Source organism: Dunckerocampus dactyliophorus, chromosome 11, assembly GCF_027744805.1.
Source record: "Dunckerocampus dactyliophorus isolate RoL2022-P2 chromosome 11, RoL_Ddac_1.1, whole genome shotgun sequence".
Classification (NCBI taxonomy): domain Eukaryota; kingdom Metazoa; phylum Chordata; class Actinopteri; order Syngnathiformes; family Syngnathidae; genus Dunckerocampus; species Dunckerocampus dactyliophorus.
In genome coordinates, this window is record NC_072829.1 from 9,167,526 (window position 1) to 9,183,077 (window position 15,552).

The window sequence follows — 15,552 nt, forward strand, 5'->3', positions numbered from 1 at the left end:
CGTCCACAGGTAAGTTAGAGCACATGCTTACACATGCACGCACACACACACACACACACACACAGAGTTCTTTTATATAGAGCCCTATAGTTGACTCCACTCTCTCGCTCCTCTGCTCCCTCCCACCTGCCCGCTGTCTATGTCTCTGCGTCTCTGGATGGTTTCTGCTCCTTGCTCCCCTGCATCCCGCCACAGTTGAGCAGATTGTGTCTGTATTCCAAGCCGCTTCCAAACAAAAGGCATGGGACCATTTCTCCAAAGCGCAGCGCAAGAACCTGGACGTGTGGCGCAAGCAAGCAGAGGTTGGTACACAACTTTTCTTCGCGTTTCAAATGACTGTTGAGATGCTTCATGGACAATCAGATCTTAGGGTCCTCTTTCCTTACTACGCATTGGAAAGGTTTTCATGTATTGAATTGATAGCGAAAGCACTACTAAGAGCAGACTGGTGAGCTATACAGACTCCATGTTTGACAGTAAGTCACATGACATGAAGACTACAGGACATCCAAACCTCTGCCCTCTCTGCTGCCTACCCCCGTCTAAGGAACAATCTTCTGGTAGAGTTTTCACAGAAATCTAAAAAAACTAATTTGCAGCTGTAGTACATCATTTTGAATGTAGTAGTAAGTTAGCATGGTGTATGTCACATGCCTGGACTTCTTAGGTAAGTGTCTTTATTCTTAAGCAAATACGTGTTTTAAATGTACAGTGTATGCAATTAAAGATATGACAAACTCTCACAGTAGAAGCAGCAATCGACTCTTTTTAAAGGTAGGTGTTGCCAAAGTCAATCTGTTATTTGAACACGTTCACGTAGAAATCTTACAAAATTGCCACATCAGCACTCTAACACAAGATCAGGTATTTATCGGCTTTTGCCTTTTACACAGAACCCATCAAACCCAGTCATTCGGCCTCTGACATACTACCTCTAAAGGGCAGGCAAATTGTGGAGTCAATTGTTACAGCTCTTATGTGCCAAATTTGCATAAAGACAAAGGCAGGAAAATTGCTGTTAGGTCTCTTATTGTATAACAAAAGCTAGTATTGAGTGTTAAATTGTGGAGTACTCTTGTACACAAACAGTGTACCGCCTCTCTTACGACTCTTATAATACTTCCAAAGGCAGGAACATTGCAAATTCGGTTGTTATGGCTGTGATACAGCAATTTTCAGGCATCTTTGTGTGAAAGAAGCTAGTGTCAAGTGGTAAACTTCCTTGAGGAATACCCTTGCACGCAGGAAACATTCTGCCTCTGTTGTGCTCTGATACTACTTTCAAAGGCTGGAAAATTGCCAGATTGATTGTTACATCTATGATGCGTCAAATTTGCAGCATCTCTGTGTGAAAAACGCTAGTGTCAAGTGTTCCTCCAAAAGCAGGAAAATTGCCGGGTCAACATTTTCCGTCTCCTTAACTTTCATTCCATTTCATACAGACTAGTAACATGGAAGTAAGGCCGGCAGTCTTTATAATAATACAATTTGATTGTGTTGTGGCAGGAAGACACAGTTTGCAACATCATGAACTAAAATAAAAGCAGGTGCACATTTGCAAATTACTATGAATCCGCGGGTAAGATACTGGATGATTTACTTGTTTATTTAAAACAGTCGTCACGTGTTTACCGCGGTTAATTGGTTCCAGGCTCAACCACGAAAAGTGAATTTCTGCGACTTAGGATTCAATATTAATAAGTGGAATATTTTTGTAGCTATGGCATAGAAAACCTGTTTGCGATCTTCTAAATACGTTTTTTAACATTATCAGAGCCCTCTAGACATGATCATCATCTTTACATTTGTATTACCCAATATACAATGGTGTGGAAAGTGTTTGCCCCCTTCCTCATTTCTTATTTTTTTGCATATTTGTCACACATAAATGTTTCAGATGATCAAACAAATGTAAATAATAGTCAATGACAACACAACCGACCACAAAATGCAGTTTTTAAATTCAACTTTTTATTATTAAGGCAGGAAAAAAATCCAAACCTTCATGGCCCTGTGTAAAAAGATGATTGCCTGCTAAACCTAATAACTGGTTGGGCCACCCTTAGCAGCAACAACTGCAATCAAGCATTTGTGATAACTTGCAATGAGTCTCTTACAGCGCTGTGGAGACATTTTGGCCAACTCATCTTTGCACAATTCAGTCATTCAGCTACATTGGAGGGTTTTCGAGCATGAGCCACAGGTCATGCCACAGCATCTCAGTAGGATTCAGGTCAGGACTTTGACTAGGCCACTCCAAAGTCTTCATTTTGTTTTTCTTCAGCCATTCAGAGGTGGACTTGCTGGTGTGTTTTCGATCATTGTCCTGCTGCAGAACGCAAGTTGGTTTCAGCTTGAGGTCACGAACAGATGTCTGGACATTCTCCTTCAGGATTTTTTGGTAGACATCAGAATTAAAGGTTCCATTTATCACAGCAAGTCTTCCAGGTCCTGAAGCAGCAAAACAGCCCCAAACCATCACACTACCACCACCATATTTTACTGGTGGTATGATGATCTTTTTCTGAAATGCGGCGTTACTTTTACGCCAGATGTAATGGGACACACACCTTCCAAAAGTTCAACCTTTGTCTCATCAGACCAACTCTGTCAGAGTATTTTCCCCAAAGACCTTTGGGGAAAATACTCTGGGGATACTCTGGGGATCATCAAGATGTTTTCTAGCAAAATTTAGACAAGCCTTAATGTTCTTTTTGTTCAGCAGTGGTTTTCGTTTTGGAACTCTGCCACTCAGTTTTTGCCCAGTGTCTTTCTTAAGTCATCGCTACGCTCTTGGGGTAATTTTGGTTGGCGGGCTACTCCTGGGAAGGTTCACCACTTTTTCATGTTTTTGCCATTTGTTGATAATGGCTCTCACTGTGGTTCGCTGGAGTCTCAAAGCTTTACAATCGGCTTTATAACCTTTTCCAGACTGATAGATCTCAATTAATCTCAATTAAGTTTTGTTTTAACAGGGGGGGCAATCACTATTCTACACAAGGCCATGTAGGTTTGGATTTTTTTCTCCTTTAATAATAAAAAGTTTCATTTAAAAACTGCATTTTGTGTTCAGTTATGTTGTCATTGACTAATATTTGCATTTGTTTGATGATCTCAAACATTTCAGTGTGACAAACATGCAAAACAATAAGAAATCAGGAAGAGGGCAAACATTTTCTCACAACACTGTAGTAGAATATATCTATATAGTAATATATAGTGTAATCAGCGAAAATGAGACATATTCGACATTAATAAGATAAGAAAGACTCACACATTTGTAGTTCCTTCTTGTTTAGAGGTTCAGAGTTGAGTTTTAGCTTGTCGTGGGTGATGGCCCCAACAGTAGTTCGTGTTATTATTATGATTATTATGTTATTATTGTCATGCCTGTTGAAAGATCATTTAAACGTGGAATAAATGCCTTCTATGGGGGTTCTTGTCTCACCAAACACAGGCACCTAGTAGCCAATGTAGAATACTACATACATGTAGTAGGCTTGTATTTGTATTTTTGTTCATTTAGTTTCTTCATTTAGCCGTTTTAATGCTTGAACATGCTTAATTTAGGCCCAGAATAAGTACAATTTGCTTAAATATGCATTAAAAAAATATATTTTTATGCATTTTATTTAATGATAAGTGGCATAGAAAATAGACGAATGGATGAATTTTAATATTCAGTATTTTTTTTCAAACTTAAATATTTGTAATCGTAAAAAAAAGAAAAGAAACCCCGAATTATAAAATTATTTCAGGACATAACAAAATGTAATTTTATCGAAATGTTTCATCTTCTTCTTGAAATCATTATTTTTGGTTTATCAGTCAAACTGAGTTTGACTGCCTTATAATATTATATATGTTACCAAATATGGTTCCTTGTCCCCATAAAGGAAAACTGCACTTTTACCCATCATCCACAATCCTTATGTGAGACATGAACACATATGTCTTCTTCTTTTCTGTGCGTTCTAAAGATATAAAAACAGATAAAAAGACGCAGCTAAAAATGCACGTAATGGGAAACACTTATTCCGCCTATAAAGTCTTCAAAAAAAAACCTCCAAAAAGCCCCAACAAGGCTCCATTTACATGTAATGTGACGTGCATATTAACCAAGCTACAGCAACATTGTTATTATTATGATTAACACTGTTACAACGATCGAACTACATTACTGGCGTAGTGACACCTTGCCACACCACACCGGCTAGCTACTAGCTTAACCACACTCACCCGCAGCACGTTAGCGGCACACTCTTAATGCCTCTACCACTACCAAACGGTAACGCTACATATTGGAGCTGCCGCCACTGCTGCTGCTTTGAATTTGAGTTTGGAGAAGTTAACGCTAGGTGTAGGCGTACGTTTCCATGTTGCTATGTGAAATCAATGCGCCCAGGAAGGAAGTTCCGGTAATGTTTAACAGGACCAAAATACTGTAAGTATTACATGTTATCATGAACGTACGTACTTGTTACTACGGTGGTTACAGCACGGATATAAAACCTTGGAACCTTGTTGGAGGTTTTTGGAGGGGTGTCCCATGATGTGCAGTAATGAGCTGTCTCTTTTTATCTGTTTTTATATCTTTAGAACGCTCAGAAAAGAGAAAGACGTGTGTTCATGTCTCACAGAAGGATTGTGGATGATGGGCAAAATTCCATTTTATTCATGTACAATCTAACATTATAAATAGGGATGTGTTTTAAATTTTGACAGGTACAAATGGTCTGTGTGTTGCCTATAAAGCACATGCCGTTCTGCAAGTGTTGGTTCTCGCTTTTATTTCTCCCTGTGCTGTTGGCAGCCAATCGCAGATAAAATAAAATGCGAGAAAATGACAAGGATACTTTCAACTCGGTAATGCATCTCGCCGCTGCTTAGAAGCATGTAGCAGAGCCACGGAGCCAAATATCTACTAAGCAAGTGGGGCGGTTTGAGTCAGCTAATGCATTCTGTGTGAGGAACACACAAAAAAAAGAGTAAAGGGACGAGGTGAGTAAGTTGTACGTGTTCTCTGTGATAGGCTGGCCTGGAGGTGAAGCATGGAGAGATGGGCGAGATGCAGCTCCAGGCACAGTCAACACTTCAGCTGCCTTCCTCTACTTGTCTTTTAGTGTGTACACACAACAGATGGTTGTGCGTGTCTGCTGGTGTGTGTGTGTCTGACCTCTGCCGTCGGGCTTCGTCTGAAAAATGTCAACTGACAGATGGCTGGAAGTTTATTTACTTTCAGGCACATTTGTTTTGCTCCCTTTGGCAGTTTGGATGGGGGGATATTTTATTCAGTCTATTGATTTAAATCTCTTTTTAATGACGGCACATTTATTATTAATGGCGTATGAACGTGTGTGTGCCAACTCTTAGCCAATGTTTGCCGTTATACAGTGACCGTTGACTGTCTAGTGTGTCACATTTAAATGAAATATTTCAGATTAATGTGTCAGAGTAGTTATAGTTGACAGGATTATGCAAAAAATTCCACAAAACTTGAGAATGCATTCCATTTTAGTGAGGATCTGGATAAAAGTGCGTATACTAGGGAGGGACCTAAGAGGTTGATGAATTCAGTTGATGGTGTGCGATTGTGAGATAGTCTTGAAGCAACTGAGGTAAAATAGAGTGCGATACTTGGCTACAACCAATAGAGGAGCTGTTGATTGATTCAGCTAGTTTGCTCTCTAAAGAAGGAGCACATGCTATGGGCTAAGACTGGCTTGGAAGAAGGAGTTCAGAACATTCTGATATAGATAAAAGACAGTGTTAATCAAACGTCTATCCCTAGTGGACCTATAGTACCATCCTCCCTGCAAAATCCTTATGTCAAAACACATCATCAATACAGTGTTCCCTTGTTTATCACGGGGGATAGGTTCCCAAAATAGTCGGCAATGAGTGAAATCTGAAAACTTTATTTGTTTACAATTATTATTATATGTTTTAAGGCTGTAAAACCCCTCACCATACACTTGATATGCTTTTCTCAGACTGGCATTAACATTTTCCCACATCCCTCACTTGTTTAAACACTCAAAGTCCAAATTTCATTTGAATTTTAAAGAGCAATCTACTAGGTTGGACAAAGAAACGCGTATTCACTCATATGACCGTGCCTCGTAAGGACTAGCCAATAAGGACTGCTGTGGGTCGATATTTAGCCGGCTACTGTGGGTTCCTAATATTTTCATACAGGCACGTAAACACATACTGAGACGAGGTGGAGCCGCACACGTCTTCAACTCTCACATGAGTATACAACACCCTCTGCTGGTAGCAGAAGTAAATACAATAACCGACACATACAACAGAGCACTGATAGATCACTCTAATACACCACAAGGACGCAGAACACAATACGTGTTCATACGCTATTAAAAAAAAGATGCAAAATTGCACTTTTAAAAAATCTGCGAAAGGTAAACCGCAATGTAGCGAGGCAACACCGTATTCCTCAACCTCCATGAAGCAGGAGCTACCCTGCTAATAAGCAAATACCGTAGTTGTTTACATATTTTTTTTCGCCGTTCAGTCTTAATTCTACTGAGTGACATTGTAGTTATGTATAATCAATATAGCACACCAACTAATGGCTCCTCAATAAAAACCTAGCACATTTTCCACAGGTCGCATTCTTCAAATCTGAATGGTAAAGGGTGGAGAGACAGCATTTAGGTCACTTTGATTGAGGTGGATTCCAGTGATGGAAAAGCTGCTCGGCTAGCGAATGGAGTTTTCTTGCAAAACATGTCAGGATTTTAAAGGGGAAACCGAAAGAGAAACCGTCCAGATAACAGAAGAGAAGCTGTTGCCAGGATTGAGACCAGGGAAAGGAAAGCACGGGCAACAAGTCACCCGTTGTTACGTAGAATAGTGCAACGACTTTGATCAACAACAACAAAAACAGTAGAAGCTTCTCTTGCTGAGCTAAGTACAGGAAGCAGTCTTCAGGGGAAGGTACCCATACCGCCTTGTATTCTAAAGAAGGCGATTTTTTCACTTTGGGACAGATTGAACGTCATTTATCACCGCAGCCCACCACATTGTCGCACCCGCCATGTCCATGCCATCATAACCCCTGTGTAACCGCCTTCTAATGGCAGCTCTCAGCACGGGCTAAGCACGGCACTTCTCACTGTTTTTCACAGTACTCACAAGACCTCATGACCAAACAAAATCTCTTCAGGGACGTGTACATCCTTTTGATCCAGCCATTAGCACAAGCAAGATGATTGGTATTACCGGCCTTTATTCCTGCATTATAAATAAAACTGGTGACAATGGAGGACGCGTCATGTTTTCTCGCTCTGGATGAGTGTTTTTTCAGAGCAAATGTGCCAGAATAAAAACGGTGGGGTCTGGAAGAGTGTCCTTGTCATCTTTACTCATCTGCTCTATAGTTCCCTCGCAACGCCAGCAGCACTGTGAAATCAAAGCTGGCCACTTCAGCTTAAGTGATCACTGTCTTGACCCGTCTCTCCCCTCTCCCTTTCTTTTCCAGGAGATTAGGAACATGCACAACGAGCAACTGATGGGCATCCGGCGCGAGGAGGAGATGGAAATGTCCGACGATGACATGGAGGAGGCCCCGGATAGCAAAGACTCTGAAGACTCGGGTACGCATATGCTGCACTTAATGGTGCTTTCTCACTGATAATTTGCTTTCAAAAACATAGCACAGTATAAAAAGTCAGTAAGGGTAAGTTTCTGGTCAAACCTGACCAAGCAAACTGCATCAATTGGGGACGCAAATGAGATGAGATTAAAACTAGGGATATCTGATTATCGGCCGATATTAGGATGAAAATGAGATACCAGTTCATAGAGGTATCGTTTTTTCTGCTGATAATGATATCGGCAAGCAACGACGTCATGCTCCACACAGCAACAAGCTTGCCAGCGCAGTATGTCCACGGTCTGGATTTCCAGGTTTGGGCTTGTGATGCAGTTTGCAATGACTGTAAAGCGCTCCGAGGGGGGAGTAAGGTGTCTTTCTTTAATAGGACGGATCACTGTGAGTCACACACAAGTGACCAGCAGAGACGTGCTGTGGGAGTGCTTTACTTTGTTCTTATACGGATGTTTGTGCCGCATAGAAATGTGCAGTTTTCCAAATTGTTTCATTGCCAGCCTTATTTAATTGGATTCTTATGGGTGAATTTATTGTGACTTTTGTTGAGACAAAATGTTGAAAGTAAATAAGGCTCTTTTGTATTAACATGTCTTGCATACTGCAGTATTTCTTATTTTGCACAATCCATGTTTATTTCTGAAATGCATCCAGTGATAGCACAGTAAAAGAAGGACAATGTGTTCATTACACGACATTGGTTTGAGGGAAGAGCTCACGCCTAAATCGGTATCAATAATGAAGCGCAATACTGACGATATCGGTATCTTTCATAAAGCCATCTCTAATTAAAGCGCTTCTATTTTCATATCACTTCATTCAATTAAATGTAAAATATTTGCTATTGCAATATTTACAACCACTTTTTTGTTTAAAATTGCCCCCAAAAAACATTGCTCATGACGTGCTTACATTTCAGTCTTTGTTGCAACCTGTTGAGGCAGCAGCTAGACTACCCTGGGATTACTAAGTCAAAAAAAAGATTTTTTTGGGGTGAAAATGGAACACCTTCAGACTGAAACTTCTGATGCTTGCAGAGAACACGCTCAGAGTGTGTTGAAGTGTGCATGTGAAGCTGTCCAAAGCTGTTGTCAACTCAAGGTAATAGAACAAGGTGGCAGTCCCTGTTTGCTGAGGCAACAAAAATTAACAGCGCCACTAATCTGCAGCGTTTAAGTCAACCATACACACAGACAGGTTCCTCTTAGCGTATAATGGGCCCAATTTCTCTAGTTAGCTAATATGACAGCTTCGCTAATCGCAACGTGGATGTATGCAAATGTTTTTACCGTTTGCAGCCCTTCTCGTCGACTATCGGTGATGAGCACAGCTGTCAACCAGGTGATGGAGGCTGCTAATGTGACAATTCCTGCTATATGTAGCGCCCGTTATAGCACTCTCACTTGCTGACCTTTAAACAATGGATCTGTAGTTACATGTCAGCAAAGCCAGCTTTATTCAACAACAAAAAAAACACCTGTGTTATGACTCAGGGCCTCTTTAGCAGCCAGACTCCGCCACAGTGAGGGGAAAAAGCTGCTCGTGTGAGCATGTAGCATGAACCCCATCATGGATGGCCTGCAGGTCGATAGCGGCGCCCGCTAAATGAACAAACAGGAGGAATCGCTCGGAATCTGGTCAAGCGTTTGACACCTCCTCACAGCGCCTTAACGGACCTCTCAGATCAATACTCCTCGCATCAAACGTGCGCAGAGGGCAACGACCAGCGAGTATACGTTAGCAGTCATTCCTAATGCAACACTCATATACTGTAGCCATACAACAAAGCTTAGGGTCTTATCTCCTCAGTCCATTCCACGTATTGTACATTCCCGAAGAGCTCATCCAATACCCCCCCCCCACTCCCATTCCTTCCCCTCCTCTCCGCTTTGGAGCAGAGCCGTGCCGATAATACCGTACATCCCTGGAGGCCAGCATACAATAACCCATCCTCAGGCTGTGCTCGATAGGTCGGGTCATATGTCCAGAAGAGATCTGGCGGACAAAACGCTCTGGGATTATCCCCATCTTTTAGCCGCCTGTAATCTGTTGTTGATCACGACTTGCGGGGAATATTAAATTAACAGCCATCTGGGATCGGCTCCAGCTTGCCGTGGCCCTGCTCGTGATAAGTGCTTTAGCAATGTGGGGACGCGTGGATGGTTTTTGCATTGCCACTGTTGTAGATGTTCACTGAAGGGAAGACTGAGCAGGAAAATAATGAAAATGATCAATCAGCTGTCTGATATTGATTTTGAATGACAGAACTCAACTTAGAATTTAGAAGACATTTTTTTCCACAATAAATCTTTATAGCAAACCTTAGCTGTCTTGTTTGAATGAAAAGCCAAATTGCATAATTTGAATGTCTGAGACAGTCTACAGCAGACGTCATCTTCTAAATTGCATAATTAGCCATGATGCATTTGCATGTAATTGTAATGGGTGCTGTAGGAGAGAGTAATAATGCTGTGGGAGACAAAATGTGATTGAAGAACATGAAAAGCACAACAAATATGTTTAGAACGTCAAATTAACTTTCTTCTGTCACATCTTTATGTTGTTTTTTTTATGCCATTAACAAAACAAGCCGCCTGTCTTTGACATCGGGGAGGGACCCACTGCAGCACCCGCTGCACGTTGAGTAGAGCAATATGTGCTTTCATGTCAGTCTCCGTTAGAAAGCCCGCAATTTTTACATGTCTTGTTTCACTGATAATGTTGTTAGCCAAGCATTAAGATTTGGCACTTTGTTCGGCATCCTGGAACACTGCAGTAATGTGCTATGAAAAGTGTTATTAAAATAAAACCTAATCTTAACTTTCTCCGATGCTGTCACAGCTTAATAAAGCCACCAAAATAGAACACACACTGCCGTGTTCTTGAACTTGAACACACACATCTACAGTATACCTTTGCCCTTCTAAACCAGCTGAATCCCATGAGACATCTCACCCTTTTGAGAGCCTCTCCGTTTTAGTCTCCAAAAGTCTCACTAGATTTGTCGGCAGTCGTTTCTTTGAAAATCATATCCAGATTATTGCACGCTAAATATAGCCACAATATTGCTTAGCTGGTAACGCTGATCCCTCTTGCTACATCTTCTTATTCTCTGGCTTACCAGGTGTGTATGAGTAACAATAAAACGCCAAAGAGTTGCTTCAGAAAAGACGTACCAGTGGGCTGATGCCCATCTTGAGGAACCATGCTCTACTCTGTATATTTGTCATTACAACCTGTCTTGACAGTACACTGAATTATTTGTCTAAATAAACTTAAACTGCACAACAGTGTGACTACTACACAGCACAGCACAGGGTAAATACTCATCACCCATCATTCTCCTTAAAGGTCACTCCCTCATTTTTGATAGTGGTGGTGGTTGAGGGCACAGTTAATCTATCAATTCACACGCCCATCACTAACCTCTGAGTGTCCGATGGACGGGCGAGGGTGTTTCTTCTCCTGTCTGTCATCATGTGGGGTTTAATTTAAAGGCATTTGATTATACCCCGAGAAATGATCGGCTCCACCAGCAGACAATTACCAGGCGGACGTGTGTCAGTTCCAAAATGTCCTGATATGATTGCATGACTCCCATCGGTGCTTACATTTCTGAAGGTTGCTTCATTTTTAATGTTGAGCTTTCAGGGTTTGAAAAACACTGCATGATAATCAGGAGTGTATGTGGCATTGTGTGTTGTGTTTTCCCTTTTATTTAATCCCTTGCTGCTGTTTGTTTATGCACTGCTGATCAAAGTTTTAAGACCAGTTGAAAAATTGCATTGGATCATAAGGAGGTTCTAAGTAGAGCTTCAAAATGCAAAAAGAAGAAATGGGAGTGACACAAAAAAACAATTTTGAGTAAGCAGTTTATTGCAAATAACCATGAAACTGAACTAGGCTGTTCCTCAGCTGATCAAAACTTGAAGACCATATCTTAAAAAAAAAACTAAAATAGAAATAAAATGTTCAAAAAAGGACTCAAAAATGGATAGCTGCAGCATTCTTGTTCCTCACTGAAAAAAATCGCTTGGGCATGCTTGATGCCAGGGTTTCCAGGAGGCTAGTGGTGTGTTACCCCAGGTGGTCAAGATTGCTTCACGGAGGGCATCCGTCTGGAACTGATGTTGATTTTTTGTAAATTTCCCTTGCCATCCATCCCCAAATGTTCTCAATTGGATTTAGAGGATGGTCCAAAAGAGTTATTCCTCTTCAAGAAGTCCTTTGTCAGGCGGGCATTGTGAACTGCAGAACTGTAGAAAAACCTAGTCTTTACTACAGAGACGAGGGCCTTCAGTCATGAGGGATGCCCCCCCCCCGCAACATCTTCACATAGCCAGCTGCCGTTTGACACCCCTGCACAACCTGAAATTCTATTGTTCCATTGAAGGAAAAAGCACCCCACATAGTGATGCCGCCCCCTCCACTATGCCGTGTGGAAAACATCTCAGGTGGGATCTCCTTGTCATGCCAGTAACGTTGCCATCTGGACCGTCAGGTTATATTTTTTCTCATCAGAGAATAAAACTTTCTTCCACCTTTCAATGTTCCATGTTTGGTGCTCTCATGCAAATTCCAAATGGGTAATTTTGTGGCGTTGAAGGCGACAACATCTCGAATATATCGTCTGATGTTTATTGAACTGCACTCGGCACCAGTAACAACACTCATGTGGGCCGAGGATCGTCTCATCTCTTGACGGACACCCAATTGGATCTTCCGGCTCAGGATATTTGAGAATGACATTGACATTTTTGAGGGCCTGCCACTTGAGTTTTTTGTTCCTCTGGATCTTTTAAGAGTTTCAAATGACTGTCTTACTGCATTCAACCCCACCAGCAATGGCGTACTGCGAGAGGCCTTGCATATGCAGTTCAACAATCCGACCGCATTGAAAGAGAGAAAGGGCTGATAAATAGCCTTGCATTTTGAAGCTCTACTTAGAACCTCCTTAAGATCCAACAGTGCAAACTGTAAATTCTTGCTATTATTTAACTGCTCCTAAAATTTTGATCAGGAGTGTATAATGATACCATCCATTTGAATGTGTCAAAGTAAGTGTATATTTACTACGGCTGCAATTTGGTGAAAAAGCCTTAAAATGTACCTTGAAAACATGCTTGATGTGTGCGACCCCTTGGCATCGTACTGATTTCCTGTTTACATCCAGGTGTGTTGCAAGCGGAGGCCCTAAAGGAGGAGAACGACTCGCTGCGTTGTCAACTGGACGCCTACAGAAACGAGGTGGAGCTGCTGAAGCAGGAGCAGGGCAAGAACCAGCCGATGAGGAGTGAGGAGGACAGCACGCACAGTCAGCAGCTCAGCTTCCTGCAACAAGCTCTGCAAGGCATGCAGAAGGTAAACAGGAAAAGTACTTTAAATGCACTCAGAGGTCACCGCTTGTTAACCCCTAACCACCAGTTAAATTCTTAACCTGCCGTTACATAACCGACCGTTGTTCAAAACATGCTTAGTCACGTCGTTAGTTAACGGCACCGTCAAAGTTAAACGTGTGGTTGACGTCACTCGTCAGCGCCGATGTATCCCACAATTCCTCATTTTGTTGACTTCCGGTTTAGAACAAATTAAAAAAAGAAATTAAACAAAAATATTTTTGTTAAATATATTATTAATTAAAGTAAGCAATATTTAACATAGTTTCCAGCTTTACAGCAAAATGAACCTCAGGCCCTACACCGGATACCGGAACTACTTAACCAGCCTTCAAAGTAAGAGCCCAGACGTGCTTAACTTAAAAACGTTCAAACTGTATTCTGCAACAAATTAAGCTGAATGTTTTACAAATTAAAACAAGTGACACAATTAAATCAAGATGTTTTTGGTTAAAAATATTTTGCTCAGCCCAAACTGTTGTAGTCTGGAAAAATACTGAAAGTCGGCTCGCCTTCAAAGTAGGAGTCTTAGGGTTCAACCTAATATTGGTGCCAAGATGATAATGTACATATAAGAGCTATAGAGCGACACACGAGCAATATTTATCAAATGTATGTTTCATTTGTTATTATTACACAGTGTACAGAACACAGCTTTCAATACATTGCAAAGGCAAGACTATGCACACCATACACAGACACACCATACTTACAATTCCCCTGGAAAGCTTTAAAATAATGTAACTATTGCCTCAAATTGCGAGTTCATAAAAATCCAATCTTGTGACGCCGATATTATTCCATGCTAATATTATTATTTCATCAAAGTAGTTGTTCTTAAACATGACAATGATAGAATTTGCAAGCTTAACACGGTTCAATAGAATAGTTTCCTTTATCTTCAACTGTCCAATGAGCACGCAGAAGTCACATGGACCGTACCAAGAAAGCACATTCTCCGCACTTTGTGCGCACTGATTTCTGAGGTAAAGCCAAGCTGACAGACGAGTGCCAACATTTCGTCTCCAAGATGCCGAAGACACAGAAGAAGGGGTCAGCTGATACGGCCAGAGAGGCCCAACAGAAATGGGCCGCGGAAGTTGTTAGGGACAGAGAGGAAGAAGAGAGGAGGAGCGAAAAAGAGTCAGATGGTGACACTATAGAGTCTGATCCTAAGGAGGACGCTGCTGGAGGTGCGCTGCCGCTTGAAGCTGCTCTTGCAGCATCAGAACCCGAAGTCTCTGCGGTGGAATGGGCGGCATCTTGAGGCAGCAGCAGCAGGGACTTCTGGGGAACCTCGGAATGTTGTCCGATATATATTTTTAGTTTATAAAGGCAGAATTTTATTGTGATGCCATTGTATCGCCATAACGACGGTTCAGTGCATTCCTCTGCTTTAAGGTCACAGTTCGGGTCATTTTCGGTACCGCAAGAGAAGAAAATGAAAACAATACAACTGTTTAGCTTTTGTGTAAACAGCTTTAGTGGTTTTTAAATTTAAACATAAACTCCTAGCAGGTAATACACATTATTTCAAGAATTATTATTTTCTGTACTGCTTGTCTAGGGTCAAGCATAGGCTGGAGCCTATGCCAGCTGACGTCGGGAGAGAGGCAGGTCGCCAGTCAACTGCATACAGGCAAACAGCCATTCACACTCACATTCACGCCTATGGACAATTTAGAGCAGGGGTCTCAAACTCAGTTTACTGGAGGTAGAGTCTGGGTGAGGCTGGGCCTCATCAAGTATTGAGAGTAAGGCTCACGATAACGATAATATCTATCACGATATTGGATATGCTACAGGAAACACGTCTAACTTGTTAGCGCCCCTAAAGCGGCATCATCCAGCAGTGAACGTTACATCTACAAGAAAGAAAACCAGCTTAGTGCAAACACCGATAACTCCAGCATATAAACAACCTCTAGCAAGCAACTCTGACCGGGCCAAAGCAGTAACACTTGGTATTGAAGTTGTTATAGCCACCAGATTACAACCATACTCAGTTGTTGAGAGTTCTGGCTTTAAGTACAGTCATGGATAAGATGATTAGCCCACCCTTGTTTCTTCAGTTTCTTGTTCATTTTAATGGAATGGAATGTCTGGAATTGAATAGAATTGTTAGAAAAATATATCTATAAGTGGTGTTATTATTATTGGAATATATAACCTGACATGCTTGTGGTAGGTTGGGTTGATACCAACGGCGTTCTTCTTGTGCAGTGTGATAAGAGGCCATTAGTAATGTAATTGCATGAGACGTGATGTCAGTCATGTTATGTGTGTAGCTTAGTACACGTGTGTACAGGATGTAGTATGCCAGGGTATGTACCATACATTCATATTTGTGGACCACAGTCCCAGGAAGATTTATTTTGGGTTCAGGTGAGTATGAAAACCACCCAAAGCACATTAGGTAAATGGAGCGTTGTTGGCGCTTTTCGTTTTTTTTTTCAGAAGGCTTTATAGGCGGAATAGGTGCGTCCCATTACGTGCATTATATTTCATTGAAAGTAATGTGTG

The 15,552-nt window shown here is 41.5% G+C and overlaps 1 protein-coding gene across 5 annotated transcripts in view; it reads left to right on the forward strand.

Moving 5' to 3' along the window:
* The window catches only part of enox2 (ecto-NOX disulfide-thiol exchanger 2), a 246,205-nt gene that overhangs the window by 209,972 nt on the left and 20,681 nt on the right, over nucleotides 1-15,552 (forward strand). For all 5 annotated transcript variants that reach the window (XM_054792439.1, XM_054792442.1, XM_054792440.1 and 2 more), the window contains 3 exons: nucleotides 196-302; nucleotides 7,505-7,619; nucleotides 12,807-12,994. In XM_054792439.1, coding sequence (XP_054648414.1) covers nucleotides 196-302; nucleotides 7,505-7,619; nucleotides 12,807-12,994 — 410 coding nt within the window. The remainder of the gene's footprint in view (nucleotides 1-195; nucleotides 303-7,504; nucleotides 7,620-12,806; nucleotides 12,995-15,552) is intronic.